The 27,990-nt window shown below is 54.2% G+C and overlaps 1 protein-coding gene across 1 annotated transcript in view; it reads right to left on the bottom strand.

The window, feature by feature from the left end:
• Positions 1–214: 214 nt before the first annotated feature.
• Positions 215–27,990, bottom strand: part of HCN4 (hyperpolarization activated cyclic nucleotide gated potassium channel 4) — a 41,868-nt gene continuing 14,092 nt past the window's right edge. The window contains exons 2-8 of the mRNA XM_061158506.1: positions 16,786–17,209; positions 7,185–7,346; positions 4,943–5,161; positions 2,820–2,966; positions 2,482–2,722; positions 1,884–2,048; positions 215–1,786 (exon numbers count right to left, since the gene is read on the bottom strand). Of these exons, the coding sequence (XP_061014489.1) occupies positions 330–1,786; positions 1,884–2,048; positions 2,482–2,722; positions 2,820–2,966; positions 4,943–5,161; positions 7,185–7,346; positions 16,786–17,209 (2,815 nt within the window). The 3' untranslated portion in view covers positions 215–329. The remainder of the gene's footprint in view (positions 1,787–1,883; positions 2,049–2,481; positions 2,723–2,819; positions 2,967–4,942; positions 5,162–7,184; positions 7,347–16,785; positions 17,210–27,990) is intronic.

Below are 27,990 nucleotides of genomic sequence, written 5' to 3'. Positions count from 1 at the left end.
AACCCCAAACATGGGTCATCCCCACCCCTGCCAAGCCCCAGAGACCCCACCTGCCTTCCTCTGGCTTTTGCACTTGGGCCCTGCCTGCTCCCCTCCCCCCTCCCTCCCTCTAGTGCTGAGTATTAAAATAGTCTATAAAAGCAAGTGACCAAAAATCTATAGCTCTAAGAATACCTGGTTATTTTCTGCTGTCTTTTGTTTTTCTGGTGTGGGTTTTTTTTAATGATAATTATTATTGTTATTGGTATATCTCCTAATCACAGTTAAACCTGAAGGAAGAAAGAAGGGAGAAAAAGAAAAAAAAGAGAGGAGAAGGGAGGGGACGCAGCTCATAGATTGGACGGCAGTTTGGAGCGCACCGGCTCAGACCTGGCCCCAGGTTCCCTCTGGGGAGCAGCAGTCAGAGGGGGCCCCCCAGAAGAGGTGGCTCTTGCCCCAAATAAAGAAAGAGGGGGTGGCAAAGAACCTGAGGATGTCTTCCGAGGCAGAGTGACGTGCTGGCCAGGGACGGCACCATAGGGCCTCCCGGGGAGACCGAGGCCCCCGCTGCCCCCGCTGCCGCCCCCACCTCTGGGAAAGAGCGGGAAGGCTGCCACCGACTCCCCAGAGGAGTGCGGGGAGGCTCTGCGGAGAGTCTGCGCCCCGTCCTGGGGGAGGGCCGGCTGAGAGGCTGAGATGAGCTTGAGGTCCTGGGTCAGGCGGCCGGGGGTGAGGGGTGGCGTGCCCCGGCGCTGGGGGACCTGGGGCGGCGGGGGGCTGGATGCAGGGGGCAGGAGCAGGGAGCCGTGGGAGCCGGAGGCCCGGGGCGGGGCACTTGGGAAAGTTCTTGGAGGGCCCGGGCTGTGGCCAGGAGGGCTGGGCCCCCCTCGGGGGGTGAAGGCGACAGGAGAAGCCCCCCCTGAGGCCCCTGCCGCCAAGGACAGCCGCTCAGGCTGCCGCGGGGGTGTCTCTGGCGTACCCGGCGGGCCGGCGGCCAGCCCGGGGGACAGCTCCCCGGGAGGCTGGCCCAGCTGCCCGGGGCTGGACGACGGGGACCTGGCCGAGGGCGGGGGCGGCAGGAAGGGCTCCGCGAGTCCCAGGCCTCCCCGGGCCCCCGGCAGCGGGGGCGGCGGCTGGCTGGCCTGCGGGGAGCGGGCGCCCGGCTGCAGCGGGGTGAGCAGGGGCGAGTCGGACGAGGACAGGGAGCCCCCCAGCGCCTTGTGGAAGTGGCCGAACCCTGCGGTGGCGGCGGCCGCGGCGGTGGAAGGCGTGGGCGCCGGGGAGGAGCCGCCGACCCCTGGCGGCGGGGAGGAGCTGGACGAGGGGAGGAGCGGGCTCAGACCGGCCGGCGCGGAGAATCCAGCCAGTTGTTGGATGTGAAAGGAGGAGGAAGACGGCGTGTCCACCTGGGATGGGCTGCTGGCGGGCGAGGCGGAGCCCAGCGCCGATGGGATCAGAGACTGAAGCCGCTTCAGGTGCCGGGGCGTCTGCCCGGCCCCGAGGCCGCCGAGCCCGGGCCCCGGGGGAGGCCGGAAGATGGCAGCCGGCAGGCGCGGGTGGTGGGTGAGGGCGATGGCCACCGAAGTGGTGGCCGCAGCGGCCTGCAGCGGCGCCTGGATCAGCGGGGTCCAGATGACCGGTGTGGGGGTCGGCGTGGCGGAGGCGGCGGCCTGGACGCGGTGCGCGCAGTGCGCCATCTCCCTGTCGTGCTGCACGATCTGCTGGATGATCTCGTTCTCCTGGTAGTTGAAGACGCCTGAGTTGAGGTCGTGCTGGACTTTGTGGAGGAGGATGGAGTTTTTCTTGCCTGGACCACCGAACAAGATCAGGCGCTTAGGCTGGGGTGGGAGCAGACAGAAGCCCCTTCCCCGACCCTGCCACCTCCCTCCCTGCAGGCCGCTCACCGATGCGGTCCAGGCGGTCCAGCGCCACCGTCTCGAAGGCCCGCCGCATCATGGGGTACTCCTCCAGCACCTCATTGAAGTTGTCCACGCTCAGCGAGTAGAGGCGGCAGTAGGTGTCAGCCCTCACGCTGGCTGTGCGCCGGCCCCGCGTCAGCAGGCAGATTTCTGCCAGGATATCAGGAGTCGGGGGCTCCCAGCAGATTCCAGAGAACCCCACCCCCACCCCATCCCACCTCGACCTAGGGCCCTGCTGTCTGGGACAGAAGCTTGACAGGCTCACAAGGCCCCATCCCCAGGCTGTGACACCTTCGGATGCCAGCCTGCAACCAAATGGGTACCAGACTAACTTTCCCATCTCTGGAACCACCCCTGTAGGAGGAAAGGGCAACCCACTTCAGTTTCCTTGCCTGGGAAATCCCATGGACAGAGGAGCCTGGCGGGCTACAGTCCGTGGGGTCGAGAAGAGTCGGCTAGGACTGAGCATGCGCTAGGCTCACAGACACCCACTCCCGGGCAGTGGCCTGAGGGTCTGTGATGTTATCCTCAGTGACTCCCCAACCCATCCCCCTGCCCCCCCAAGACCCCTTAGCTGCCTCACCTCCAAAATAAGAGCCATCCGCCAGCTTGGTCTCCTTGTTGCCCTTGGTGAGCACGCTGACCACCCCGTGCTGAATGAAGTACATCTTCTTGCCAATGGTGCCTTCCCGAATGATGTAGTCCCCAGGCTGGAAGACCTCGAAGCGCAGCTTGGTCAGCATGGAGGTCACAAAGTTGGGATCCGCGTTGGCAAACAGCGGCATGGAGGCCACCAGCTTTCTGCAGTTAAAGTTGATGATCTCCTGCTCCCAAGATCGGGTGAATTGAGAAAGGCAGGCGGAGGTGAGGGGAACCGCCCGGCAGGAAGGCCTGGCTCCCCTCCCAGGCCACCAAGCTCACCTCCCGCAGTGGCTCGCTCAGCTCGCCCAGGATGCTCTCCTCGTCGAACATCTTGCCCTGGTAGCGGTGCTCGTAGTAGTCATGGATGCGCTGCCGGGTGTCAGGCGGGAGCTTGTGGAAGGACATGTACTGCTCCACCTGCTTGTACTGAGCGCCAGGAGAGAGAGGGTGTCACCTCCCGGCCAGCCGGTCCGACCGCCCCAGCTGGCACCACGCTGTCTCGCCTGCTGGTGGCCAGAGCCAGCATGGCTCCCGCGGGCCTTTTTGGCTGACCTTTGAGAGTGAGGGCCTCCGCCTGGGTGTGGCCCTGACTCCCAGCCACTTGGGGTGGAGGAGGGGCACTAGAGCATCCAGTCTTCACCATGTTCAACACAATGATTCCTCTAAAGGTCGGTCTCTTCTGTGTCACACTGGGGACCAGAGCGGCCTCGCTCACAGACTCTAGAAGGAGCTGTTTCCCAGCAGTTGTAACAAACTGGCAGAGGCAGCAGAATGGGCTGCATTAGAGGTTTGGAGGGATTGGAGACTGGAGGCAGAATGCCTGACGCATCAGACGGGGCATGTATCCAACCATGGCCTCCGGTGAGGCTGTCTTTGGTTAAAGATCAACTCCAGCTGGGCCTACCAGCCGGAGGGAGGGGCTGGGTAGAGAAGGAATGTTAAGTAAAGGTTTGGGGACAAGAGATTTGTGAACTTAAGTGCCCAGGACTTAACCAACTAAGAAACGCCCCTGCCCCCCGCCCCCAGGGGTGATGGGTGGGCGCCGCTCCTGGATTGTGCCATCCCTGGATTGTGGGTGGAGAGTAGGGATCCTCAGGTGCATGGCTGGGACAGGAGGCACAATTAGGCAAGAAACAGATGTTCCCCACCGGGGGACGGAAGGGACATCCCTGTGCCCCAGGAACCATCAGAAATAGGATGTACTAGCGTTCCAAAGAGGTGGGGACACAGCGCTGCTTCAGAGCGATGACAAGAGGGAGGTGACATTCCCTAAGGTTCTTCCAGGTGCCGTGACCCAGGCAGGGGCCAGCTGGGATGAAGGAGAGGGGTGAAGGAGCCAGCTGGGATGAAGGAGGAGATGATGAATGGGCAGCCACTACCAGGCACCAAAGATGGCTCCCGGTTTCTGGCCTGGGCGTCTGCACCACTGTATCCACTAAGAAGACAGGCAAGAGGGGAGGTTGGAGTGGACAAGGCTGGAGACTCTTCTCATTTTGGACACGATGAGGGTGAGGTCCAAAGAGGCATCAAGTAGTGTGGGGCTTAAGGAGGTGGGGGCTGATTATACTATTTGGGTCCCACTGCAGTGAGATGGATACAGAGCATGGGGTGGGGGTGGGGCTGAGGTGGGAAGACAGCAGCCCCTAAGAAAACGGAAGAGAGAGAAGCAGAGATTTGGGCCCACGCCACCAGGGGCCCAACGTGGGATGACTGAGAAGATGAGCCAGCCAGGGACAGTGGGGAAAAGAGCAGAGAGCATGTGGTCGCGCAAACAAGTACGAAGCCCAGCAGGGAGTCATAACTGTCAGAGGCCAAGCAAGACAAGGAACCCACAGGACCCACTGGCTTTAGCGACAGAGGGCAGAGGTGACCTCAGACTCAGTAGGCTGAGAGAAGGGCAGATTTAGCAGCCACAAACGATGCAAGTTGGTTGGATGGGGCGTTGGTTGGTTTTAGGAATTTGTCCATGAGAAAGAGGCAGAGAGCAGAAAAGATAGCAGCCGAAGCCGAATGATGGTGGATGGACAGACATTTCTAAGAAGGGAGAGAGGGAGCAGGTGTCAGCGCTAGTGGGAGGGCCCTGAGAGGAGGAGGCCTGAGGGGCCTGCAGACACGGGGCAGGGGGCCAGGAAGGAAACAGGCCCTCAGTCCAGAGACACAGGCCCCCAATTACAGCAGGAGGAAGGGGGGTACAGATAAAAGATATTTAGAGGCGTTCTAAGGCTGGGAGCTGAGTGTCACCTAAGAGGAGTCCCCCCTCTGTCGCCCACCCAGGGAGCCTCCATCAGAGGGGGCTGGACCCCTGGAAGCCCCGTGGCCATCAGCCTGTGCTCCCCGTGGGAAGGAGCGACGGGCAGGTTCTCCTAAGAGAGCCCAGGGTGGACCCCGGCGTCCCGCCCTACCTTCTCCTGGTACTGGCGCCGGGAGGAGTCCAGGGACTGGATGAGGGCGGTGGCATGGCCGATGAACATGGCGTAGCAGGTGGCACCCACAATCATGCTGAGCATGGTGAGCCAGACGTCCGACATGCCCACCGGGGCCTGCCGGCCATACCCGATGCACAGCATGTGGCTCATGGCCTTGAAGAGGGCGTAGGAGTACTGCTTCCCCCAGGAGTTGTTCTGTAGACAGAGGCACAGGTGGGCAGATGGGGAAAGGGGTAGGCCAAGGAGACGCAGGCCCTTCTCTCCAGCGCCTAGAAAAGCCACACCCCTCCCCCCAGCCTCACTCCCAGAGGCGGAGGCCCAGGCTCCCAACCTTGTTGTCAGCGGAAAACCTTGGTTGCGGGGCGAGGAGGCGCACACTGGCAGCCCAGGGTGACCAAGAGAATCCCTCACTTAGGCCATTCTCTGGCAAGGTAGGGAGGGCAGGGCTCAGACCGGAAGTCCCAGCAAAGCGATGGGCTGAGCCTAGCCCCGGCCTGACGTCTCAGCCCCTGGGGCAGCCTGGAGTCTCCCTAGTAGTCAGGACTCCAGGCTGGGCCACCCCGCTGTCCTGCACTTGCTGAAGCAGCTCCATCCCCCCCACCAAGCTACTGCCAAGTGAAGCCCATTTCCCCACTGACCTCAATTATAAAACCAGATATGCTTCCCCTAGGGGGACAAGCTTGGGCAGACTGAGCCAAAACCGCTGTCCTCATTTTGGGTGAGCAAAGTTACAGAGCTGCCTAGCTAAGGGGCCTCCTATGTGAACCCAGCTTGCATCCAGCCAGGGCTGCAGTCACTTGTTACCCTCCCCCACCCCAAAGGTGGATGGTCTGAAACCCACACAAGGCTGGGGGCGGGAGGATGGAGAAAGGGAGCGAGGCTCCTGGCTATTTTTGTCTGCAAAGCCAGTCGGTGTCTCAAGGAAGGCTCAGTGTGGGAACACTGGGCTCGGAAAGGCCACCTCCTAAATTTGGTGCATGTGTGGGCCTGTCACCCACACACAGAGCAAACTGCCCCAAATGAGGGGGCTACCGGGTGGTGACACCCCACCTCCCCAGTTCTCTCTGCCCACAAGGCGGGTGCATTAGCACTGATGTGGAAATCAACCCTCATGCATGACCCCCAAACTCTTGCCCAGAGCCCTAAGCACTTCTGAGGTCACCAAGATTGCTCCCAGCACCTGGAGGAAGGCACAGGAACTGCCAAGTTCAAGGTCACTTGGACCATCCTGGACAGAGCTGAGCTAGTCTTGGGGTTCTCAGTTCAGGCAAGGGTAGAGGTCTGCAGGGCTGATCTTCAGGGGTGGAGGGGCCCTGGGCTTCCAGCCTGGGGGACAGGGTTGGGGGGGCAGCCCCCAGTTGCCTCCAACCAGGGCTTCCGGCCTTACTGCTGAGCCTCTGGGAACCCGGAAATTCGATCCATATGGCCAATTCATTTACACTTAGCTCATCAAAAGGCTGTTTTGTAAAGGCCTGTTTGATGCTGAAAGATGCCTCAGGGTCTCTTTCACCTCTTTCAAAGCCAGTTTTCCCACCCCTGGGGTCCCTAGAGACCAAACCAAACTAACTGGGATTGAGAGGAGGAAGCAAGGGTTCCCAGAGCCAGAGAAAGGCTCACGGGTCCCGGGGCTCCTCCACCCTGCCTGGAGCTCACCCTGTCCCTGGGAGGCTGTGGGACCCTGCCCCATGGCTCCTCTCAGCCACCCACAGGGTTGGAGGGGGAGGGAGGAGATCAGGCTCCATCTAACCTGCCTTCTCTGCTCAGGACCCCACGCGTGACCAGAGTGTGTGTCTGTGGGGCAGGGAATGGAAGGGGGTGAGAAAGGGCAAGGGGGCAGAAAGACAGCCCTGGGCTGCTGCTAGAGCAGAAAGTGGCAGCCACGTGGGATCTGGGAGGCTTTTAAAGGGTGTTCTGACCCTGGGAACAGACGTGTAAGAGGGCAGGAGCCACCAGCCCGGCCTTCTCGCACCTGGTATAATCTGAGGGCGGTCTGGCCGTAGTCTCCCTGGTGCAGTCAGGGCCCTGGGGAAGCTGGGTGGAGGCTCGGTGGAAGCTGTAAGGTGGCAGAAGCAGCAGCAGTGGGCGGGGGCGCTGCCCTAACCAGCACCCGGTGGAAGGTCCTACATGCTGGGACTCAAGGGCTCCACACCGGGGACCTGCTCTGGCCAGGGGCACCCTCCTTGGTCCCTCTCCCCCCACAGCCGGGCCGGGAGCTCACCACCATGTTGTTGATGGACACCCAGCAGTCGTCGGGGAAGTCCTGCAGCATGGGCACCAGGAACTGCAGACAGCCATCCCAGTGGCAGAGCAGGAGCATCATGCCAATGAGGTTGACGATACGCACCACGGCACTCGCCAGGTCGTAGGTCATGTGAAAGATCTGCGGGCAGAGGGAGACAGTGGCCCAGTGGGCGGGGGCGGGGGTCTGGCCTGCTCCTGGACCCTGCAGATCCCGCAGTTGCTTGCAGCCCCCCGCTGCTCTGCACGCATGGGGTGGTGTGCCCAGCTTGGTGCATGCCCCGGCCATGGCGAGGAGAGAAGGCGTCAGGCCAGGTGCTGGGAGAAGCAGCCTGCAGGCAGTGGGGCCCCAGAGGGATGCCATCTGGGATCTGCGTGGCTGCGGAGCACCTCCCATGGGGCGTCCAGCTGCCCAGGCCAGACACATGAAGGGAGAGCCTGCGGGGTCCATGAGGCCCAAAGTGGGCAGAGAAGCTGCTTCCTCAGCTTTCATGGGCTGTGAGGACAACACGCAGAAGAGCCCTCCACCGGAGGCTTCTCAGGGGACCACCGTGTGTGGTCAGGCCAGGCAAACGGTGTTTCCCTAAATCCATCACTAGTCTCTCAGTAGACCCCAGGGAAAGCGGGCTCTGCCTAAGGCAGTCATGGAACTGAGGGGGAGCGGTATCGACACACAGGCTCCAAGTTCCCACAGTCCCTGATCCCAGACCCCACTCCTGCCCACTTCCTAGCTGTGTGACCTTGAGAAAGTCCCTGAACCTCTCTGATCCTTTTTGCCTCATTTGGAAAATGCAATATAACTTCTTACTTTGAGTGGGTTGTCAAAAAGATTAAATTATACATATAAAGTGCTTAGTACTAGGTATGGAAGTATTCAATAAATTGCAAACCATTATTAATTGATAAGTTGTTAATAATTAATCCTTCTGATGAGTTAATATGTATGAGAAGTAATGCTCTCCTGTACAGTTTAATAAAATACAGCAGCCTCAACCCCAGCCCATGTCAGCCTCAACCCCAGCCCACCTCAGCCCCCAGAGGGGCCCCAGGCCATCCACGGGTGGATGACCACCCGTCTATCTCTATTCCTGTGTCTCCAAAGTGAGGGGCTGAAATGTGGCTGCGCAGGCCCGAGGGGCACATTCCAGCACCCCTGCCCCATCGCCTCCTCCCAGAGCTGCCTCTTGGTTCAGTTTCAGCAGGGGACAGAGGTGGAAGGAAGTCTAGAGGGAAGCTTCTGGAAGTTCTGACCTTGCCTCTGGCCTGGGAGACTTTGGGGGTGCCCCCACCCGGAGTTTTGGTCCCTCCATATTACTCCCAGGTAGACAGCCTTCCTGGAGAGGGGCTTTGGGCAAAAACTGTAGACTTGTCAAATGCCACAGAGAGCTAGTTCAAGTCCATTTCAGATGGGGGAATCTGAGACCTCCAGAAACAGACTCTAGATATTTCAACCCCTGGCTAGTGGTCTTTTAGCAACAGCCCTGCGGCTGGTAGGATATTCTGTTGTAGTGGTAAGATATTCTGATACTTGAGACCTTAGTTTCACTTCCTTTTTAAAAAACAAATTATTATTTTCGGCTGGGGTGGGTCTTCCTTGCTGTGTGGGCTTTTTTCTCTCGTTGTGATGAGCAGGGGGCTATTCTCCGGTTGTGGTACTCGGGCTTCTTGCTGCAGTGGCTTCTCTTGTTGCGGAGCACAGGCTCCAGGCGCGTGGGCTTCAGTAGCTGCGGTACACAGGCTCAGTAGTTGTGGCTCCCAGGCTCCAGAGCACAGACTCATAGAGTTGTGGTGCACGGGTTTAGCTGCTCCACAGCACGTGGTATCTTTCCAGACCGGGGATCGAACCTGTGTCTACTGCATTGGCAGGTGGATTTTTTACCACTGAGCTACCAGGGAAGCCTCTTAGTTTCCCCTTCTGAAATGTGGGCTTAGCCTGGGTCTTGGTCTGGAAAAACTGAAGATGAATACGTCTTGTCCATCACCCCCTGGATTGTGCCCACCTGTGGCCCCCTTAGTAGCATGACTCTGGATGTACCAGCTGAAAAGACGAAACAGACCTTGGACAGTTTCATGAATGATGGCAGCTCGAGCTTGTCCCATCACCCCTTATATCCCTGGGACAGAGGGACAGTAACACTGTACCTGCCGGGAGGCACCCAGTCCCTCATTCATCATCTCTTTCAAATTCACAACACCACTTTGTTGAAGATGTTGTTAACCCATTTACACCCAGGCTCAGAGAAGTAAGAGGACTTGCCCTCAGTCATGGTGGCAACAGAAGAGGCAGATTGGAACCCAGGGCTACCTGCAAATTCTTAGATTGGTCCAGGGCAGAAAGGGTGGTTTTCAGTAACTACATTTTGTAAATAAAGTGAAAGTGTTAGTTGCTCCGTTGTGTATGACTCTTTGTGACCCCATGGACTGTAACCCCCCAGACTCCTCTGTCCATGGGATTTCCCCGGCAAGAATACTGGAGTGGGGTGCCATTCCGTTCTCCAGCGGATCTTCCTGAGTCAGGGGATTGAACTCAGGTCTCCTGCATTGCAACCAGATTCTTAACCATCTAAGCCACCAGGGAAGCCCTACAATTCAAACCCAACGTGACCAAATGATGTGGCCAGATCCACACTGCAAGCTGGACCTCAGGTGTCTCATCTTGGAAGCCTGGCACACAGTATAATACTGTAGACAGAGCTGTGTGCCCAGCAGCCTAGCCCCACTGGGGCCCATAATGCAGCCCCAGGGCTGTCAGCATGCCGTTGCCTGGCTGAACTGACACATCTCTGTGTAAGTAGAGGTGGGCACAGAGACAGGCAGGGCAGGCAGCTCCTGAGGACCAGCGCCCCAGCTGCAGCTCTGAGGGAATATTCCACTTATGTCTCTTCAGTACATGCTTAGGTAAACTCAGTACTCCATGACCTTGGACTCACTAACCTTTCACAGTCTTGGTTGACAGGGGTGACACCAGCTCCCCCACTCTGGGGGGATGGGGAGGGTGAGTGACATGGAGCCACCTAGTCTCAGAGATGGCTAGCATCTGTTCTCACCTCCCACCACCCCTCAACTTCCCCTCAACTACAATAAAGCTATATACATCTGCCCCCACTTCTCAGGGTTGTTCAAGAAATTAAACTGGCTAAGAAAGTGCTCTGGGCCATACAGAAATACATAGGAGGTAGAGTGGGGAGAGGATCATTATTATTAAGTTCCTTCGTTTCCAACTCATATGAACTGAACGTTTGTCTCTCCAAAATCCATACACTGAAGGCCTACACCTCAATGTGATGATTTTAGGAAGTGGAGCCTTTGGGAGATGATTCGGTCATAAGGATGGGGTCCCCATGAATGGAATTAGTGCCTTTTAAAGAAGAGACATATGAGACAATATATGGCCACCTAAGGACACAGAAAGAGGATGACAGGAATAAGGGTGGGGTCCCCATGAATGGAATTAGTGCCTTTTAAAGAAGAGACATATGAGACAATATATGGCCACCTAAGGACACAGGAAGTGGACCCTTACCCCTTACCACAACTTGACTATGACAGCATTCTAATATCCTTCCAGCCTCCAGAACTGTGAAAAATAAATATTTGTGGTCTAAGCCCATCAGCCTGTGGTATCTTGTTCTAATAGCCTGAACCATATACTGCACTGAAGAAAGCCTTGGACCAATTTTAAAATACATCCCAGACTCTACAGCCTATGATAATGGCTTCTTCCTATGTCTTGCTTTGGGTCTTAAAGACCAGATCAAGGTTGGCACATTTTAATGCAATGTGTCTTTCCTTTTTCTATCATTCTGGTTTTTCTTTTCTTTGTAACTAATCTTCTTCCAAGATCAGGCCCCTGTATAATCTTGCCTTTATCATGATCTTGGCAATGAGTGTGTAGAACAAGTGGCAGGGTCTCAGGAACTGAGAAGTGCTTAAGTGACAAAGGTGAAGGTGAGGAAGACAGTGGTGGGGATGATAGGGGTCAGAGGTGCTATGAGTGTACACAGTGGCATTTGAAAAAGGCCCCACTCTGGGCTTCTCTGGTGGCTCAGACAGTGAAGAATCTGCCTGCAATGCAGGAGACCCAGGTTTGATCCCTGGGTTGAGAAGATCCCCTGGAGAAGGGATGGCTACCCACTCCAGTATTCTTGCCTGGAGAATTCCATGGACAGAGGAACCTGGCGGGCTATAGTGCACGGGGTCACAGAGAGTCAGGCACGGCTGAGCAGCTGAGCATGCACACGCTGAGCAGACACGAGGAACTTGCCTTTGCAGGAGGAAAAAGGTGCTTTTCCTTCACGTGGCACAGACTCACGTGTCCTCATAAGAGAGACTGGTGGTGGTGGTGCTGGCAGCGTGCCTCGTACTGGCTGAAGGGTGCAGGTGCTAGGAGGTCCAGTAGCGGTGGGTAGTGAGAGTTTTGGTGGTGTGAGGGGCAATGTGGATGGCTCTCACACACTAAGCTAGGGGCACCAGCATGCAAAGTCTGAGCTTTCTGCAGAGAGTTGGGGGGGGGGCACTTCCATTCAGTCTAGGAGGAGACCCCAGATAGTGGACACTCACCCCTCCCCCAACACTCCACAGCACCCAGGTATGGTTCCTGAGAGCAAGGCTGAACGTTGCTGGGAGAGGTTGCTAAACACTCATGTGTCCCCACTGTGAGCTGGGGTCACAGGCCACCTGCAAGTCAGCTGCACTGTGCAAATATTTGTCTTTCTCTTTATACCTCATTAAAACCCCCGTTTATGATGTTGGTTCTGAGTCCAGGGGTTGAGTGTCTTCATTTTGAGGGCCCCACAAGGCTTGCTAGGCAGGTGGCCTGGGCAGTTCCCTCTCTAAGCCTAGCATGGCACTCGAGGGATGCTCCTACTCCTACCCCCTTCTGCATTTTCTGGACCACAGGGCAGCATGTGGTCCAGACAGGCAGGGCAACATGTCTCCCACCACCTCCCACAGTGGGCAAGTGCCTTCTCTGCTCTGAGCCTGTTTCCTCATGCCAGCTCCCAGGGCTGCCTCGGGGATCAGCTGGCACACAGGAGGTACTCAGCACACGGTAGTTCCTTTCCTTCCATCTTTGCCCCAGCCCTCAAAACAAAGAGCTGATTTCCTCAGTCCTGGGGAAAGACCAGAAACTGGAGTTTCTGCCAAGGCCTCTTCTTGGTTGAGTTCCCTCCAGAGACTCATTTCCTCCTAGGCAAGAGGAAAAACCTTCTCCCTGTGTCAATGGAACAAGTGACCACATTAAGGACAGCAGTCCAGGGCTGGAGAGAGTGGTTGGTGTGTGTGTTTCCTGGGTACCAACTGGAGGTGGCTGAGTTGAGCGTCACGCTAGGTCCCTTCCTGGGGCCCATAGAGAGGACCCACTCCCACCCCCCACAACCATGCTTCTGGGTCATCCTGAGCTCCCGATTCTGAGAGAGGTAGAAAAATTGAGGCCCAAAAGGAGAAGAAACTCATCAGGGTTTGCACAGCCGCGCTGGCCTGACCTTCTGTCCCCAGCCCCTCCCACCACTCCAAGATGCTGCCGAGGGAAAGAAGAGGCTTCTGGGATGGGTCACTGGGGTGCGGGGCCCTGCAGGGGAACATCTGAAGGTGGGTAACCACGGTTTCTAACAATAGCCTCCATGCCTATAACAAGCTCACACCTCAGAGGGAGGGAACAGGCTTGGCTGGGAGAAGTTTGGGAGGAGGATGCTGACCTAGATCACCCAGGATGGAGGCAGAGGCTGGCATCCTCTGAGACAATCGCCTACGCCTGCCAAGACCCTCCACCTGCCCTGACTCCTAAGATCGGCTACACTAACATTCCGGAACTCTGGACTGGGAGGTTGGCCTGGGCTGGGCTGGGCTGGGGGAGGGATCTGAAGGCTGAGGGTGGGGAACCCAGCCTCTCAGCAGCTTTTCCCTCCCCACAGGAGGCCAACTCCCCAGCCCCCACCCAGGGCCAAGACCATATCCTCAGGACGACCAGCTAACATGATCCTTGCCGAGGCAGGTTGGAGAGGGGCTGAGGCCCAGGCTCCGAGAACATCAGAGCACATGTGACAGTTGGGGAAAATGAAGTCCAAAGAAGGGAAGAGATTCATGTGAGTTACAGTCCGAGGAGGAGACAGAGCAGAGTCTTCTCTGTGAAATACCTCCTTCCTCAGTTCAGCCTGAGACTCAGAGGGCCTCCCTGCTGCTTCCTCCCAGCCAAAGGACTTGGGTAGGCTACTGAGAATCTTGAATCAGGGGCCAGCTGAGAAACCCCAATCCAATCCCAGGGGTTCAGTGGGAGCCCTTGGCTAGACAGTGTGCCCGGCAGCCACCAACTCAAAGTAATTTCCTTCCCAGCTGGTCGGCAAGATAAGGGTGTGTGTGTGGACGGAGGGGGGTGGGGCAGGGAGTCTTCCATCTGGCCTCCCAGGATCTCCCTTCCTGCCCATGAGAGCGGGTAACGTTGTCCAGGTCCAGCCTCGACCTGGGGACTTTGTCCAGGGTCAGAGCCTGCCTGGCCAGATTTGGGTAGCCCAGAGGGGAAAGAGGCCAGAGGGGTGGTGGGGACAGTGAAAGGAGTGCTTAGGGCCCATCCACGGGCCCACCCTGCCCATCCACTGGCGACTCAGCCAACTCTCCCCAGAATACATGGTCCCCAGGGCCATGGTGAGAAGCAAGGTTCGCCCCCAGGGGTCTGGGGCCTGGAGACATGGACTGATGTCAGAGAAGGGAAAGAGCGGCGCCTCTGCTTTATTCCCCCCATATTCCACAACATGTGGAATCTTAGTTCCCTGACCAGGGATGGAACCACACCCCCTGCATCTCTGCCCTGGGAGTGTAGAATTTTAACTACTGGATCGCCAGGGAAGTCCTGACTCCTCTGCTTTTAAACCGCAGACCAGCGGTAAGTTCAAGACACACAGAACTTCTGGGGTTTCTTGGGGACTCAGGGGCCCCACATGGTTCTGAATTTCCACCTGGGACAGAAACCAAGAGACAAGCCCATCAGGGCATTCCAGGAGGTTCACCTCCATCTTCCCTCTGCAGCCACTCAGAGCTGCTCTGGCCACCACTACCCTGACCCCCCACAGGCACTGTCCCCTCTTAGTTCTGAGTTCAGACCCATGTGCCAACCCCTCTCTGCACCATGTCCCCCAAGTTCCTCAAACCCAAACTGTCCCAAAGAACTCACCCCACCCCCTTCTCCCCTCCACTGCCTGCCTCCCAAGTCTGAGCTGGGAGTCTCTCCCAACAGAGGGAGCGGTAACAGACCCAGTCAGCCTCCTTTCGGGCTACCTGAGAACTTGGGAAGGGCAGAAAACCGGAGTCGGGAGACCTGGGTCAAAATCCTGCCACTGGGGCAGCTGACCCCTTCACCCTCAGTTTTTTCTGACAAATATGGATAATAAATCCCGCCCTGTTGACCTTGTCACCCAGGTGTGAGGAACCAATGAAACCATGGACAGAAAGTATTTGAGAAGAGTAAACACCCTGTAGAAGCTGGGGGGTTACAAGAAAATTGAGTGGGGAGGGGCGTCTATTAAACAGTTCTCTGAACCTGGCTTCACACCAAGGGTTTTGCAAACATTATCTCTTTTAATCCTTGCAACAATCCACTAGAGAAGGTATGACTTATTCCCACTTTGCAAATAAGAGACTGAGGCTCAGGGGTAAGGTTGCCTCTCTGTCAGTCAGCCAGGATTTTAATTCAGGTCTCACATGTGTCATCCTAACCCCAAAGCCCACACGCATTTCACCACGCTCTGCAGGGACATGGACCACACTGCTGGGAGCCAAAAGCACTAACTGGACCTGATCCAGCTCTGCTAGAGGTCTGCTGTGTGACCTTGGACAAGCCATTGCTCCTTCTATCAGCAGAAATCATGCAAACTTTTCAGCCCAAAGAGAATTCCTGTCATGAAGGGATTCTGCCAAGCTGGTGTAGGCACTTCTGCAGCACAGGTGTTCACGACACCTCTGACCTCAATCTACCAGTGCCCTGACCATCAGCCATGAGCGCTGCTGCCCAGGGCCCAGGCTGCTGCAGGGAGCGGGCAGGGGGTGGGGCTTGCTGTCCTGCGCATGGCACTTCCGTCCAATCACGCAGAGGTTCCAAAGACCAGGAGGCTAGCAGTGAGCCATGGCAAGACATGGTCCTCTGCAGAAGCTTCCCCAGGTGGGGGCCCATGCTGGACCCTGAGCCTGGTACCTCCAGCCTGGCCTGCCTGCTGCTGCCAGCCTATAGTCCTCTCTTGCTCCCACAGATGGCTGCATTCAGCCCACAGATGAGTTAGGTTTGTTCGGAATGGTTTTGGCCACTTAGTTCTTTTACCATTTTTATTTAGTTCCTATAGCCAGTACTCTGCCCAGGGCCCCTAGCATCCCTTTACAGTTTGTGCTCACACGTCTCCAGGAAAGCACCAGGCTTGCATTCCCTACAGCCAGCACTCAAAGTTCTTTATCAGAGGTCTGGCTACAGGAAACCACTTTGCCTGCTAGCGCTGAGGGCTGTCAGTGCCCTGAACCAGTGACTGACTGGTGAAGGGATAGAAAATGTCCCACTCCTTTGCCCTGCCTGGGACAGCTCCCAGGTGTGCTGCTGCTGTTGTTGTTGAGTGACTAATTCAAGCCTGATTCTGTGACCCCATGGACTGCAGCATGCCAGGCTTCCCTGTCCTTCACTATCTCCCCAGGTTTGCTCAAATTCATGTCCATTGAGTCGATGATGCCATCCAACCCTCTCATCCTCTGCCACTGCTTCTGTTGCCTTCAAGTTGAGGTCTAGAGGTGTGCTGTATCCTGTCACAGAGCGTCCCCTGAGACTTAGCTTGGTGTCACCCTTGTTTGGCGTCCTTCTTTCCTTTCTATTCCTTTCCTTCCTTCCCCTGTCCCACTTCTCCAATCTCTTACCAGATTTTCCTAGAAACACTTTCTCCCCCCCAACACACAAAAAGTCACCTTATACAAATCCTCACCTGAGGGTCTGCACCAGAAGAGCCCAATCTAAGATAGCTGTCAACAAAATTTGCACAAAAATCCCCATTTCTGCTTCTTATAATAGATCTGTAGATCTAGAAACCCAGGGCCCATCCAATTTGGCTGCAGTAGCCAGAGGTGAGCAGAAGTGCCTGATATAGATGGAAGATATGTTCTCCAGTTTTCTGCAGTCCACCACACTCCTTATTGTCCTTCAAATGGCCATTTTCATACATTCTGCCAGGCTTATGAGTTTTCAGACCCCACAATAAAGTGCAGCGATTAACAAGGCAAGCTATGGAGTCCAGGTTTACCAACTAATAATTCTGTGACATTATATAAATCCCTTCTATAAATCCCTTCATCTTTCTCTATTTCTTCATGTGAAAAATGAGTAATTACATGTACCTTTTTGGTACCTTCCATGCTTGTTAGAAACTTAAATGGGATACTGCCTGTAAAGTGACTTGTGTAGTATCTAGCACATGATAAGAAGTCAAGAAATTACTAACATTTGTCCTCTTGGAGGAGATGTGCCTACCACAATCCGACAGCCCACATCCAACTATTTGTTGGCCCCTCACTCCCCTGAGGTACCTCTTCCCTGAAGAGGTTTGGGTCTGAACACTCACCTCTTCCCACTGGTGAATATATCGAATGAGGCGGGAGAGACGCAAGAGGCGCAGGAGGCTGAGGATCTTGGTGAAACGGACAATGCGCAGGGCCCGGGCAGTCTTGTAGACCTCCGAGTCGATACGTGTCTCCACAATGAGGAAGATGTAGTCCACAGGGATGGAGGAGATGAAATCCACCACGAACCAGCTCTTGAGGTACTTCATCTTAATCCTCTGCGGGTCGAGGATGATCTCTGTGTTGTCCTCCACCACGATCCCTGTGCGGAAGTTGAGGACCAAGTCGATGAGGAAGAACGTGTCCGACACCACATTGAAGACAATCCATGGTGTGGTGTTCTCATCCTTGAAGAAGGTGATGCCCACGGGAATGATGATCAGGTTTCCTACCATCAGCAGCAGCATGGTCAGGTCCCAGTAAAATCTGCCCAGAGATACACCGGTCAGTCATAGGAGGAGAGGGGGAATGAATGACAGACCCCAAAAGAAAGCTCAGAGAGAGCAAAGGTGGGAGAGAGAAGTCTTGAGAGATTCCAAAATCCTGCAGGAGATAGGTGCATGAGTACCAGGGCAAGATGTAGTGACGGGCATAGAGAGAGAGGGATGTCATCCTTAGGGATGCTTTCTGCCTGCCTCTCCATGAGCTCCCTGATGACAAGCCTCCTACTCCAATCCCTACACCCCAGTGAGAGGCTGAGAAGCAAACTAAATAATGACATCCAGAGAGAGGTGAGAGGCTGTTTTAGCAGCAGAAGTGGTTCACCCCGCACCACCCCCAGGCTCAGGCCAGGCTGCTCCATCCTCCCTGATGGTCAACTGTGGCTGGAGACAGGCTGGCAGTCAGACATGCCACAGACCGTGACCAGAGAACAGGGGAGGACCAGACACACAGCGGGAGTCTGGGAGACTGTGGGCGTGGGATCCAGTCCCAGCTCTGTCATTAACACTGTGTGACATCAGGCCGGTGCCCTCCCTACCCTGGGCCTGAGTCTCCCCACTGTGCAATGAGGGGTGGGGTCTACACACTCAGTCCTATAATTCTGATCTGGCCTTCTCCCACACTGGCTCCTGGGGTTGGCGGGGGGCTGGGTGGGGGCAGGTCTCCCTTTAGTCTATTCCCTACAGTCAGAAAATCTCTGACCATCTCTCTCCCCTAGAGGTTTGCTTCTAACACAGTGGTCGGGAAGGTCAGTGATATCTTCAAATGCAGGCAGCATGTTTTTTTTTTTTTTAATATATTTCAACAATTTCATTTTTTCCAACAAATAATTTATACTTAGCAAAGTAGATATTTTTCATGTTCAAGTACACATGTAAATAAACACGGACTGCACAATCAATATATTAATCACAATAAAATATTACAAATATTTTCTCATTTTTTTCTTAAAAAGTTTCCTTTAAACATTATTTGGTAGAAGGTACATCCATTGTTTCAGTTAACTGGAAGTTTTTGTGATAAAAAACTTCTTTAAACTTTTATGAGAGTATAGTTGATTGACAATGTTGTGTTAGTTTCAGGTGTAGAGCACAGTGATAGGCAGTGTTAATGGGGGATTTCAGGTACCACTCAATGCAATGGAATGAGACCAGTGGGGGCTTACAGCATCACTTCTCCCAAGGGCTCAAAGCAACTGCTAATACTTCCTGGGGGAGGTGAGGAGGGACCCTCAGGGTGAAGCCTCTGAAAGGTTAAGCAATATGAGGAGGTAAAAACTAACTCACAGGTCTCCTACCTGGCCCAGAAAGGGCCCTTATGGAGCATGAAGACAGCACAGGTAGGCATAGACCCTATGTCTAGAGGCACGACCAGGCGCCCTGGCCAAGAACCAGCCACTCCAGGGCTGGCCCTAAAACAAAAAACTTGCACTGTAGAGCTTTTCTCTCTGCTAGTAATTTAGACAGTTACACAATGACAGATAAAGGTATTATGTTGGGTAGACATAGCATATCTTCTCCCAAGAGAAATAACAGTTTGGCCATCTTTAATTCTCTACTGCAGGGAAGCCAGGAGGAAGAAAGTGGGAGGCAGAAAGACAAACTGTGCTCAAGTCTTTGGAGAGTCCCACCATAAAACCAAAGTGTCCCTGCCTAATGAGGTCCGAGTTTGAAAAAAAATTACTTCACAGCAAATTGTTTTCTTTGTCAGACTCAAAAATGGTGCTATGAATCAAGAAGAGAGCCGGGCCTGCTTCAGGGAAGGAGGGCGAGACGGCCGTCCCACCTCACAGAGCCACGGGGAGTGTGGCTTCCCAAAAGACAGCTTCTGGCCGCTCCTTTGAAAGCCACATTCTTCAGGGGCTCAAGATGAGACTTCAAGTCAGAGCATCACTGGGCTAAGGCCTTTCATTCTAAGTCTGGTGCCAAGAGGTCAACTTTATCTCCTTCCCTGCCCCACAGCCCACCACCCTTTCATCAGCCCCACTCCCCTTATGCCACCTGGGAAAACCCACCCCAGCCTTCACACTCACTACACAGAACACAGTGCATCCTGCTAATGACTCGTGGGCCCTGCGAGAGTGGTTTCAGCTTCTATGCTGCTCTCAAGCTGTGTACATGCTTCACTCAGCCTCGTGAACTCATTCAAAAACAGCTGCTGACAACTCATTAGTGCCATACACAGGTATCCCCTTTCACACAGCCAGTGTGCAAACACCCCTATATACACATGGTCATGGTTCCTTTTACTTAATCTCCTGGGAAAAACAAAACAAAAAATTGTGACATAGAGGCCATGGAGGGCCCTGTGGCCCTCTGTACATAAAGCTAATAATACACCCAGGCTGGAAGAGTTTCTAAAATTAACACAGCGGGTGCAAGGCGGCTGGGAATGCTGACTCGGGTAGGCCTGCCACTCCAGTGGTTTCTACACTCTCCAAGCTCTAGTTCTCTCAATTACAGCCCAAATTTGAGGCAGTAATTAACAGGAGAATGTTTGCATTTAGTGATCTTCATAAAACCAAATTACACGAGGCAAAAACACCCATTTCCTTGCATTCTGACTAATTGTTTCAATCATGAGTTTCCAGATGCTAAGGGATATTTCTGGTGCCTGATCTGGGCTGGGGTCGGAATATTAGAGTACTTCTTCCCACACACCACTGTTCTGGAGCATCAAAGAGAAACTCAAAGGGCAGCAGGTGAGAAGAAAGTGGTGAGAAGAAAGAAGTACAGGGTCTTAGGCCAACCAATTTGAACTTGATTCCTGGTTCCATCATTTACTAGTATGTCATTTAATCTCTCTAAGCCTCAGTTTCCTCATCTGCTCCATGAGGATAATATTAACGAACTAGTGGAACTTTTTTAAGAGTGAAATGTATTGATATTTGTAAAATGCTCTGACCTATGCCTAGCCCATATTCCTAAATGAGTAAATAAGTAATTCAAGTCAACAGGAAAGAGGTGAGGGAGGTAGGTGAAATCTTCCAGGGAGGAGTCAAAGCAAAACATCTACTGGGGTGGTAAAAGGGAACTTATAATGGTTCAAGTAGCCAGTGGTGGAAGTCAGGGCCCAAAATATTCCCTGGACAATTGGATGGCAGAATCTATTTATCTCAGCAGAGAGATGCCCTGATCTCAGGGAGCTCATGGTCCAATCAGAGGACAAGGTTTAGACAGAAGACAAGTTGGGCAATGATGTAAGAAACCATCTGAGGCAGCCCAGGCATCTGAAAAGGTGGGCTCCTGGGGGCCCAGACGGATGAGGTCATAAAGTGCTCCTGGAAGAGGTAATCGGAGTTGGGATTTGGGAGCTGACCTTGGCCGTGTACACTATGTTCCTTACTCTTTGCCAGACGCTTGCACAGATTTCTGAAGGCTGGGCCGGGTGAGAGCAAAAAAAAAAAAAAAAGATGTTCAGCACCACGGACAGCTCCTGGTGTGCCTGCCAGCCCAACCGCACTGGTCCAGCTAGCGGAAGTTGGCAACAGCCTCCACACCTCTCTGGCTCCTCTTCTCCTCCAGTTCTAGTGATCAGAAGCATCTCAAGTGATTCCTTAATGTCCCTGTGCATTTTCATTGGGGAGTCCTTGGTGACTGAAAACACTCTATTCAAAAAGACCCCAAAACTTGTATATCAAGCACTTGCTAATATTTGGTGCTTTCAATGCATTACTTCATTTATTCCTCACACCAGAACTAATGTGGCTGCTATTATCTGTGTTTTATAGATGATGACACTGAGACTCAGACAGCAGCATCTGCCCAAGTCTACACAGCTAGGAAGGAGCAGACCCCAAATTCAGAGAGGTCAGGGGAACTCCTGAGTCTGACCTCTTGGGATTGTAGGCACCTCAGTAGAATGTGGGGAGGTGGACAAACCTTTCTGGCATCTTTGCATCACACTGGGGAGGTAAGCCTGCCACAGCAGGTGCAGCCCCCGCCCCAGAGACAAGAAGGCTGCAAAGAGGTTTCAAGGGACTTATCCTCCTGATGCCAGGCTTCCGGAGGTACTTTCTGGATGAGCAAACCAACACAACTTTTGAGTACTAAAAGCACCCCAGTCATCAGCAGCCAGCAGGGCATAGTTGTACCCAACCTGTAAAAAGGAAAACTGAGGTCCACAAAGGAAGGAATAGTAACATTCCAAAGCCTCAAGCTGTATGTCCAATGCTCCCCTGCCTGCTCCCACCAGCCGTAGAATCATTCATGAATAAATCCCATGATCCAGACTCTATACATCCATGGTGGCGGGTGGCAGGCCCTGGCAGGGAGGCAATGGATAGCCAGACTCAGGCATGCTGGAGTTGGCACAAACCTGAATTGGAAGACTTGGTCTCCCCAAAGCCAGACGACCTTCCCCATCCCAGGGTTCTCTAAGTTAAGAGGAAGTCCGACAGCAAGAGAGGGAATGGCCTGTGGGTCAGCTTTGGTGGAGTGGTGGGGGGGGGGCACGTGCAGAAGGAAGGCGGTGCCAGAAAGCCCAACAGCCCCCTACACTGATACCTGGAACAGTTCACGGCCTGAGAGGAAGGTTGTGGCCTCAGAGGAGCTGAGGGAAGAGAAGATAGGAGGCTTCTGACCCTGAACTCAGAAACTCAAGGGCCAGACCAAGGGCCCTCTTCTTCCCTGGAGGCTGAAGAGGATGTGAAGGGTGATAAAACAGAGGCAGAAGTGGAGGTCCCAGAGCAGGGATGACCTCCTTTAGTTTCCTCTTGTCCACACCTGCCCACGCTTGCCTCTGAGCACATATGCTTTCTTACACACACACACACATTTTTGTACACATGCTCTCATCTTTGTACCACTGTTCATAGGGAACTATGGGATGGGGAGGGTCATCTGGCAATTTTGCCTTTGTACACATACCCATTTTCACACATACATATTCTTGCACATCCATTTGCATACATTTTGACACAAATGGTAGCCACTGGGAATCCTGTCAGCTGCAAGGAAGAGAATGTTTGGTTTTTGCCCACTAAGATCTTTTCTATCTTCAACATTCATCTGAAGTGCTACCACTTCTGAGCCTCCTCAACCTCTCACTGATGGAGCCCAGCCCAACGTTTGACCCTGGATCTCCTAGAATGCTGTGGGTTTCTTGAGTGCAGGGGCCTTGTCCCAGATATGCTTGTGCCCCTGCAGGGCTGATGGCAGCGGGGGAAGGTGTTCCCATGCTTTCTCTCAGATAAGCAGCACTCCCACAGCTCCATCTTGTACCCCTCCCCCCGCCCCCCACGCAAGAGGTTCCCGCTCAGATACCACTCCTAGCACCAGACTGCATTCCCACCTGCCACCTGGAGGGCCTGCTGGCTCCTCCACCCAACAAATCCAAGGCTGAGCTCAGCATCTTCTTCCTCAAAGCTGAAGGGCACAGTCAGCATTTCAATCACCTGAGCTGGAAACCTCACAGCCACCCTCAGCTGCTTTCTCTTTCCTCCTATCTGCCCCTGCAGGTCCCCCTAGCAGTGACCAAGTCTTGTCTGGCCCCTTCAATGACAGCTTCTGAATCTGTCCCCAGAGCTCTGTCCTAGATCAGTTCCCCACTACTCCTCACACAGACTTTGTCCCTGCCACCCACCTGGTCCCCCGCCTCCTCCCTCTTTCCCTCCACGTCACGTGCTGTCTGGGTTATCTGGCCAAACAACATTATGATTATGTCACTCCATGCTTGAACCCCACTTTGGAGACCCCAATGGCTGTAGAACGTTCAAGCTCCTAGATCCAGCACCTCTGACTTCTCTTCCCTCTTCTCCCTTCCACTTCGTTCACAGGAGCCAACTGGACACCCAACTTTTGGCCTCACATCCATCCACTTCTTGGTTCCTCCTTCTGAGAACTGCCTCTACCTCTTGAACCCCCATCTTTTGAAGTCCCTTCTCTCATCCAAAACCCAGTTCAACTGCCTCCTCCTCCATGGACTTCACCTGAGGTGCAGTGTTTCTACGATAGCAGTCGTCACATTCTGCCCCTTTCATCAGGTGCCACCTAACTCTCCTTCTAGCCCCTAAACAAAGAAGCCAGGCATCTTCATGTCTGAGAACTTAGATGGGAGCTAAGAGCTTTCCCCTCCATTCCAGGCCCAGCACAGATAATTGCACAAGCTGACCATGAAGCTGATGAGAATGAAGGACAGCTATCAACAACTTACTATTTGCCAGGTACTCATCTGAGTCCCTTATATAGACTGTCTCATCTAATCCTATGAAGTAGATACTAAGAATATGCCCATTTTACAGTTGAGGTAACTGAGGCACAAGAAGTTGGGAAATTTGCTGTATATGGTAGATCAGGATTTCACACCCAAATAGCTTGACTCCAGAGTCCCACCTCTTATCACTCTATACAAACATAAACCCAGTTGATAGTATTTTCTCTTTCCTAAACTCTGTGCCTCCTCCTATTGCCTCTTTCCCTCCCAAACCTGTCCCCTGTGCTCTCTTCCATGGTACCTTCATTATCAACTTCTTCACCCTCTAACCCACCTGCTTTTTCCCTTAACTGAACTTTAGCTGTGTCCTAAGGACGTCACTCTCCCAGACCCCACAGACCTCAGGGTTAGGGTGGAGTGAGCAGCTTTGTCCATGCTAATGCCTCTTCCTGCCTGTGGTAGGAATGTCTACAAGATCCTTTGAGCATCTTGTCATTTGCTGGCCTTCTTTACAGCAGCCACTTGCCACTCTTGGGGACTCTGATGAGGCTGGCACCTGGTTCACAATCTTCTGTCCCATTGCGAATCCTGCCTTCATCCTGGGTGACTCCTACTCCCTCTCATCAACCCAGCAATAACACCCAGCCTCCCACTGGCTTCAGTCCTCCCTCTAAAGTCTTCACTCAGTCCCTTCCAACAGCACATCCTGGACTGGGTCACTGTCTGCAGTTGGTCCATCTTTAATCTCAGATACACAGTGCTCTCTCCCACCCTAACCTCCTTTCAGCCAGTTCTCTTATCCAATCATGCTAAGTCTGTTCTTTGGTGTACCAGGAGCCTACAGTCACTGGCCCTCTAATTATCCTATGAGAAACCTCCTGCCTCCTCCCATTCCCCCCACACATAGTGGTTGTACTCATCAACCTCTCTTGCCCCGTCTTCACTAAATCATAATTGTAACTCAGAGCCATCATCAGCTCTTTTCCTGTTTCCATGGAGGGGGTGGGCTGTGCAGAAAACCTCACAACCTCAGACCAGTCCTACTAAATACCAAGTGCCTTAGCTCCTTGTGTCTCTATTTCCTCAACAGTGTTTCCATACTCAGCAGGGTCCTCACCTCTGCCAGCCCATCCTCCAGGAGACCCTAACAGCCTTTCCCACCCATTCCCCACAGCGGCTTTTCCAAATTATCTCCTCTCTCCTCAAAGCTCTGAAACTACCACTTTCCCTCTCCCTCCCAGCAGATAACAGCACTTCTTCACTGAGAAAACAGAAGCCCGCAGAATGTCCCCTTCTCTTCCTGCCATCAGACTACTCCCTTGCTTGTCTCCCTCCTCACTTTCCCCTTCCACAGTCACCAGGGATCAGTCAATGACTCAATCTGCTCTCTCAACACTGTTCCCTTTTTCCTCCCCAGGAATATTACAGGTTATCCCCTCTCTTGCCCGTATCTTCAGTCCCTTCCGATCAGCTTTTAAGATCTCGCACTTAATAAAATCACTCCTGAACCCCCACTGTCTTTTCTCCCCTCAGAACCAAGCTTCCTGAAAGACGTGTGGCCGTCCCCACTCTCTCACTTCCACGTCCATTTCCCCAGCACGCCTCTCAATCCTGCAGCAACACTGCCGAGGCACACATCCTGCTGCCAAATCCCACAATTTCCGGTCCATTCCATCTTGACCCTCTGCATCATCTGACACTGTGCACCATTTCTGCTGAGACACTCTGCTACACTGGCTCTTCTCTGTTCTCTCTGGTTCTCCTTTCCCTCCCGTTGCAGGAGCTCCTCTTTCCCTCTGTGACCTTTAAATGTTTTTGTTCCTTGGGGCCCCCACCTCCTCTCCCTCTTTACACTCTCCTGGGGTGACCTCACCAACTCCCAAGGTCTCAAAATTATTCGGCTGGCTTCCAAACCAGACTCTCTCTCCTGAGCCCCACAGCCACGTGTCCTCTTGCTGACTACACATCTACACCTGGATGTCCGATGGGAACTTCATTCTTGACAGAGCCAGATATAACTTAGCAGCTCCCCCCCACAAACTTGTGCTCCCAGCATGTGATACTACCATTCATCCAGACACTTAGCCTAGAAACCTGGGAATTATCCTTGACTCTCCCTTCTTGCTTACCTTCCAACACCTCAATCATGTGGGATCCAGCACAGCTCATCAACCCACCACCTGGCTCACTTCAGCACCTTCCTACCTGGGTTCCTGCCTCTCCCAGGACCCCACAGACCTCAGGGTCTACATCCTCTCCATGTCTTGCCAAACCCAAAGTCCTTCCAGGCTCCCAGTTAAAATCTAAGTTCCTTGCTGTCATTTGGGGGCACTTTCTGATCTGACTCAGCCTCCTCTAGCCCTGTACGTGGTGTTCTGCTCCAGACACACTCAGCAGCTTTCAGTGCCCCAGACACCCGGGACGTTCCTTCTCCTCTTCCCTATGTAGGGCTTTCCTACATACTGTCCTCTGCCTGGAGATCTGCTCCCCAACCTTGCCCACTCCAGGCCACTTGGTTCAGAGGAATTGTCATTTTTCCTGGGAGGCCTTCTTTGTCTCCCAGGAAATCTGGCGAGGTACCCCTTGGAAAGATTGAAGGCAGGAGGAGAAGGGGATGACAGAGAATGAGATGGTTTGATGGCATCACCAACTTGATGGACATGAGCTTGAGCAAGCTCTGAGAGTTGGTGATGGACAGGGAAGCCTGGCGTGCTGCAGTCCACGGGGTCACAAAGAGCCGGACACGACTGAGCGACCGAACTGAATTGAGCAGGGTGTTCGTCACACTAGGATGTAATTGTAGTCACTGACTCTCTGAACTTAGTGCGGTTCCTTTTGTGAGGTAGGTACAAAAAAGCCTGGGAATGGGTGGATGAGTGAATAAATGAATGACTGAATGAGTCCCTTGGGAGCCAGAGACTGAGTGGCAGGAGGCCCAGCAGAAGCTACACAAAATGGGCAGCCCTCTGAGACCCGGACTCCTTCCCACGAAGCTTTCACAGGCCTCCGAAGGGCAGGGAGGGACTTATCCCGTGCAACCCTCCCCGCCCCCAAGACCTGAAGACTCCTAACAACATCCACTAGCCAACGGCCCCCACCTAGTGAGGATGATGGCAGAAAAGTCATGGAGGAGGAGTGGGAGCTGGGGTTGGGGAAGGTAGATGAACAAGAGATGGGCCAGGAGAACGTGGGGTCAGGGTTCTGACACAGAGGGACGACAGGGGCTGGTGGGGGGTGACTGAGGCTAAAGATGTCAACCGAGGCCATGACTGTCTTTCCAGCCTGACCAGCCCAAGCCTGGCAAGGCAGAACACACCAAGCCCCCTCCTTTCAGGCACGCCCCTTCATTACAGACACGCCCCTTCATTGCAGACACGCCCCTTCATTGCAGACACGCCCCCTCCTTTCGGGCACGCCCCTTTATTACAGGCACCGCCCCTCCTTTCAGGCGCGCCCCCTCGATGGCGACTTGGCAGATTCTCCCAGCTACCTGGTAGGCATGAACAGACATCCAGAAGGTGGGGGGGTGGGGGGAGCACGGAAGAGGCAGCTCCATTTCTTCCCTTGAATTCCCCTACGTCGCCCCCGCCTCGAAGACCCAGGATTAGTCTCGTCTCTCCACACTTGCTGTGTGCCCCCCAAGAGCAGAAATGACCCCTCTTCCTTTTCCCAGATGTAGACACAATAGCTGCACCCAGAGGGAGAAGGGTGGGGGGAAGTGAGGTTTCAGTAAAATTGTCTTATTGTTCAATAAATGCGTGTATTCAAGACTGTTGTGGTGGGGGGAGTGGGTGACTGTCAAAAATTTTTTTAAATGAATTCACATGGCTATTTCTAAGTAGTGGATTATGGGTGAGTTTTGTTTTCCATATTATAGCTTTCTTTATTTTCTAAATTCCCCATAATGGGCAAATATTACCTTTTAATCAGAAAAGCAATCAAAAAAAATTAATCACGGACTGGTGAAGCATGCGGTGAAGAATCCGCTAATGTGAGACACACGGGTCCGCGGGGAACTCCGAGGCGCTGAGACAAAGGTGCTGTCTTAACGCGACGGCGGGAGCAGCAGATTTTCTGGAGGCGGTTAAGGATGAGGAGACAGAGGGAGGCCATTTGAAGGACAGGTGTAACCGGCAAAGGAGACCACGTGCCTGCCCACAACTCACACATACACACACGGACGCACGCACCGCGCGCGGGAACGCGCACACGTGGGACACCTTCCTCGCCTTCCCTCGCCCACAACCACTAACAACTGCTGGGAGCAGGGCCCAGCCCCTCCCCATCACAGGCTCTCCGGTCTCGTTCTCCGAGGCAGAGCTGCGGCCCAGCCCCCCTCGCACGCTCCACCCACCCGAGGGGGACGCGGCGCAGGAGTCGGGCATTTTTTTGCCTCCCTGCCCCTCTCACACTGCAAAGCGCTGCCTCCCACCGCCCTCAACCCCGGCCTCTGAGAGGAATAAACGCCCCCCGCCCCCCCACTCTGGTCCATCCTCCCCTGACCCAGCCTGGGGTCTTCCCCTACAGCAGATGAATTGCTGTCTTCCACCCCCGCCTGGCCACTAGGCTCTATTTTTAACCCACCTCAAACTCTCTGACTCAGAATCACAGGG

The sequence above is a fragment of the Dama dama genome, chromosome 12, assembly GCF_033118175.1.
Source record: "Dama dama isolate Ldn47 chromosome 12, ASM3311817v1, whole genome shotgun sequence".
Classification (NCBI taxonomy): domain Eukaryota; kingdom Metazoa; phylum Chordata; class Mammalia; order Artiodactyla; family Cervidae; genus Dama; species Dama dama.
This window is presented reverse-complemented; position numbering and strand designations above follow the sequence as displayed.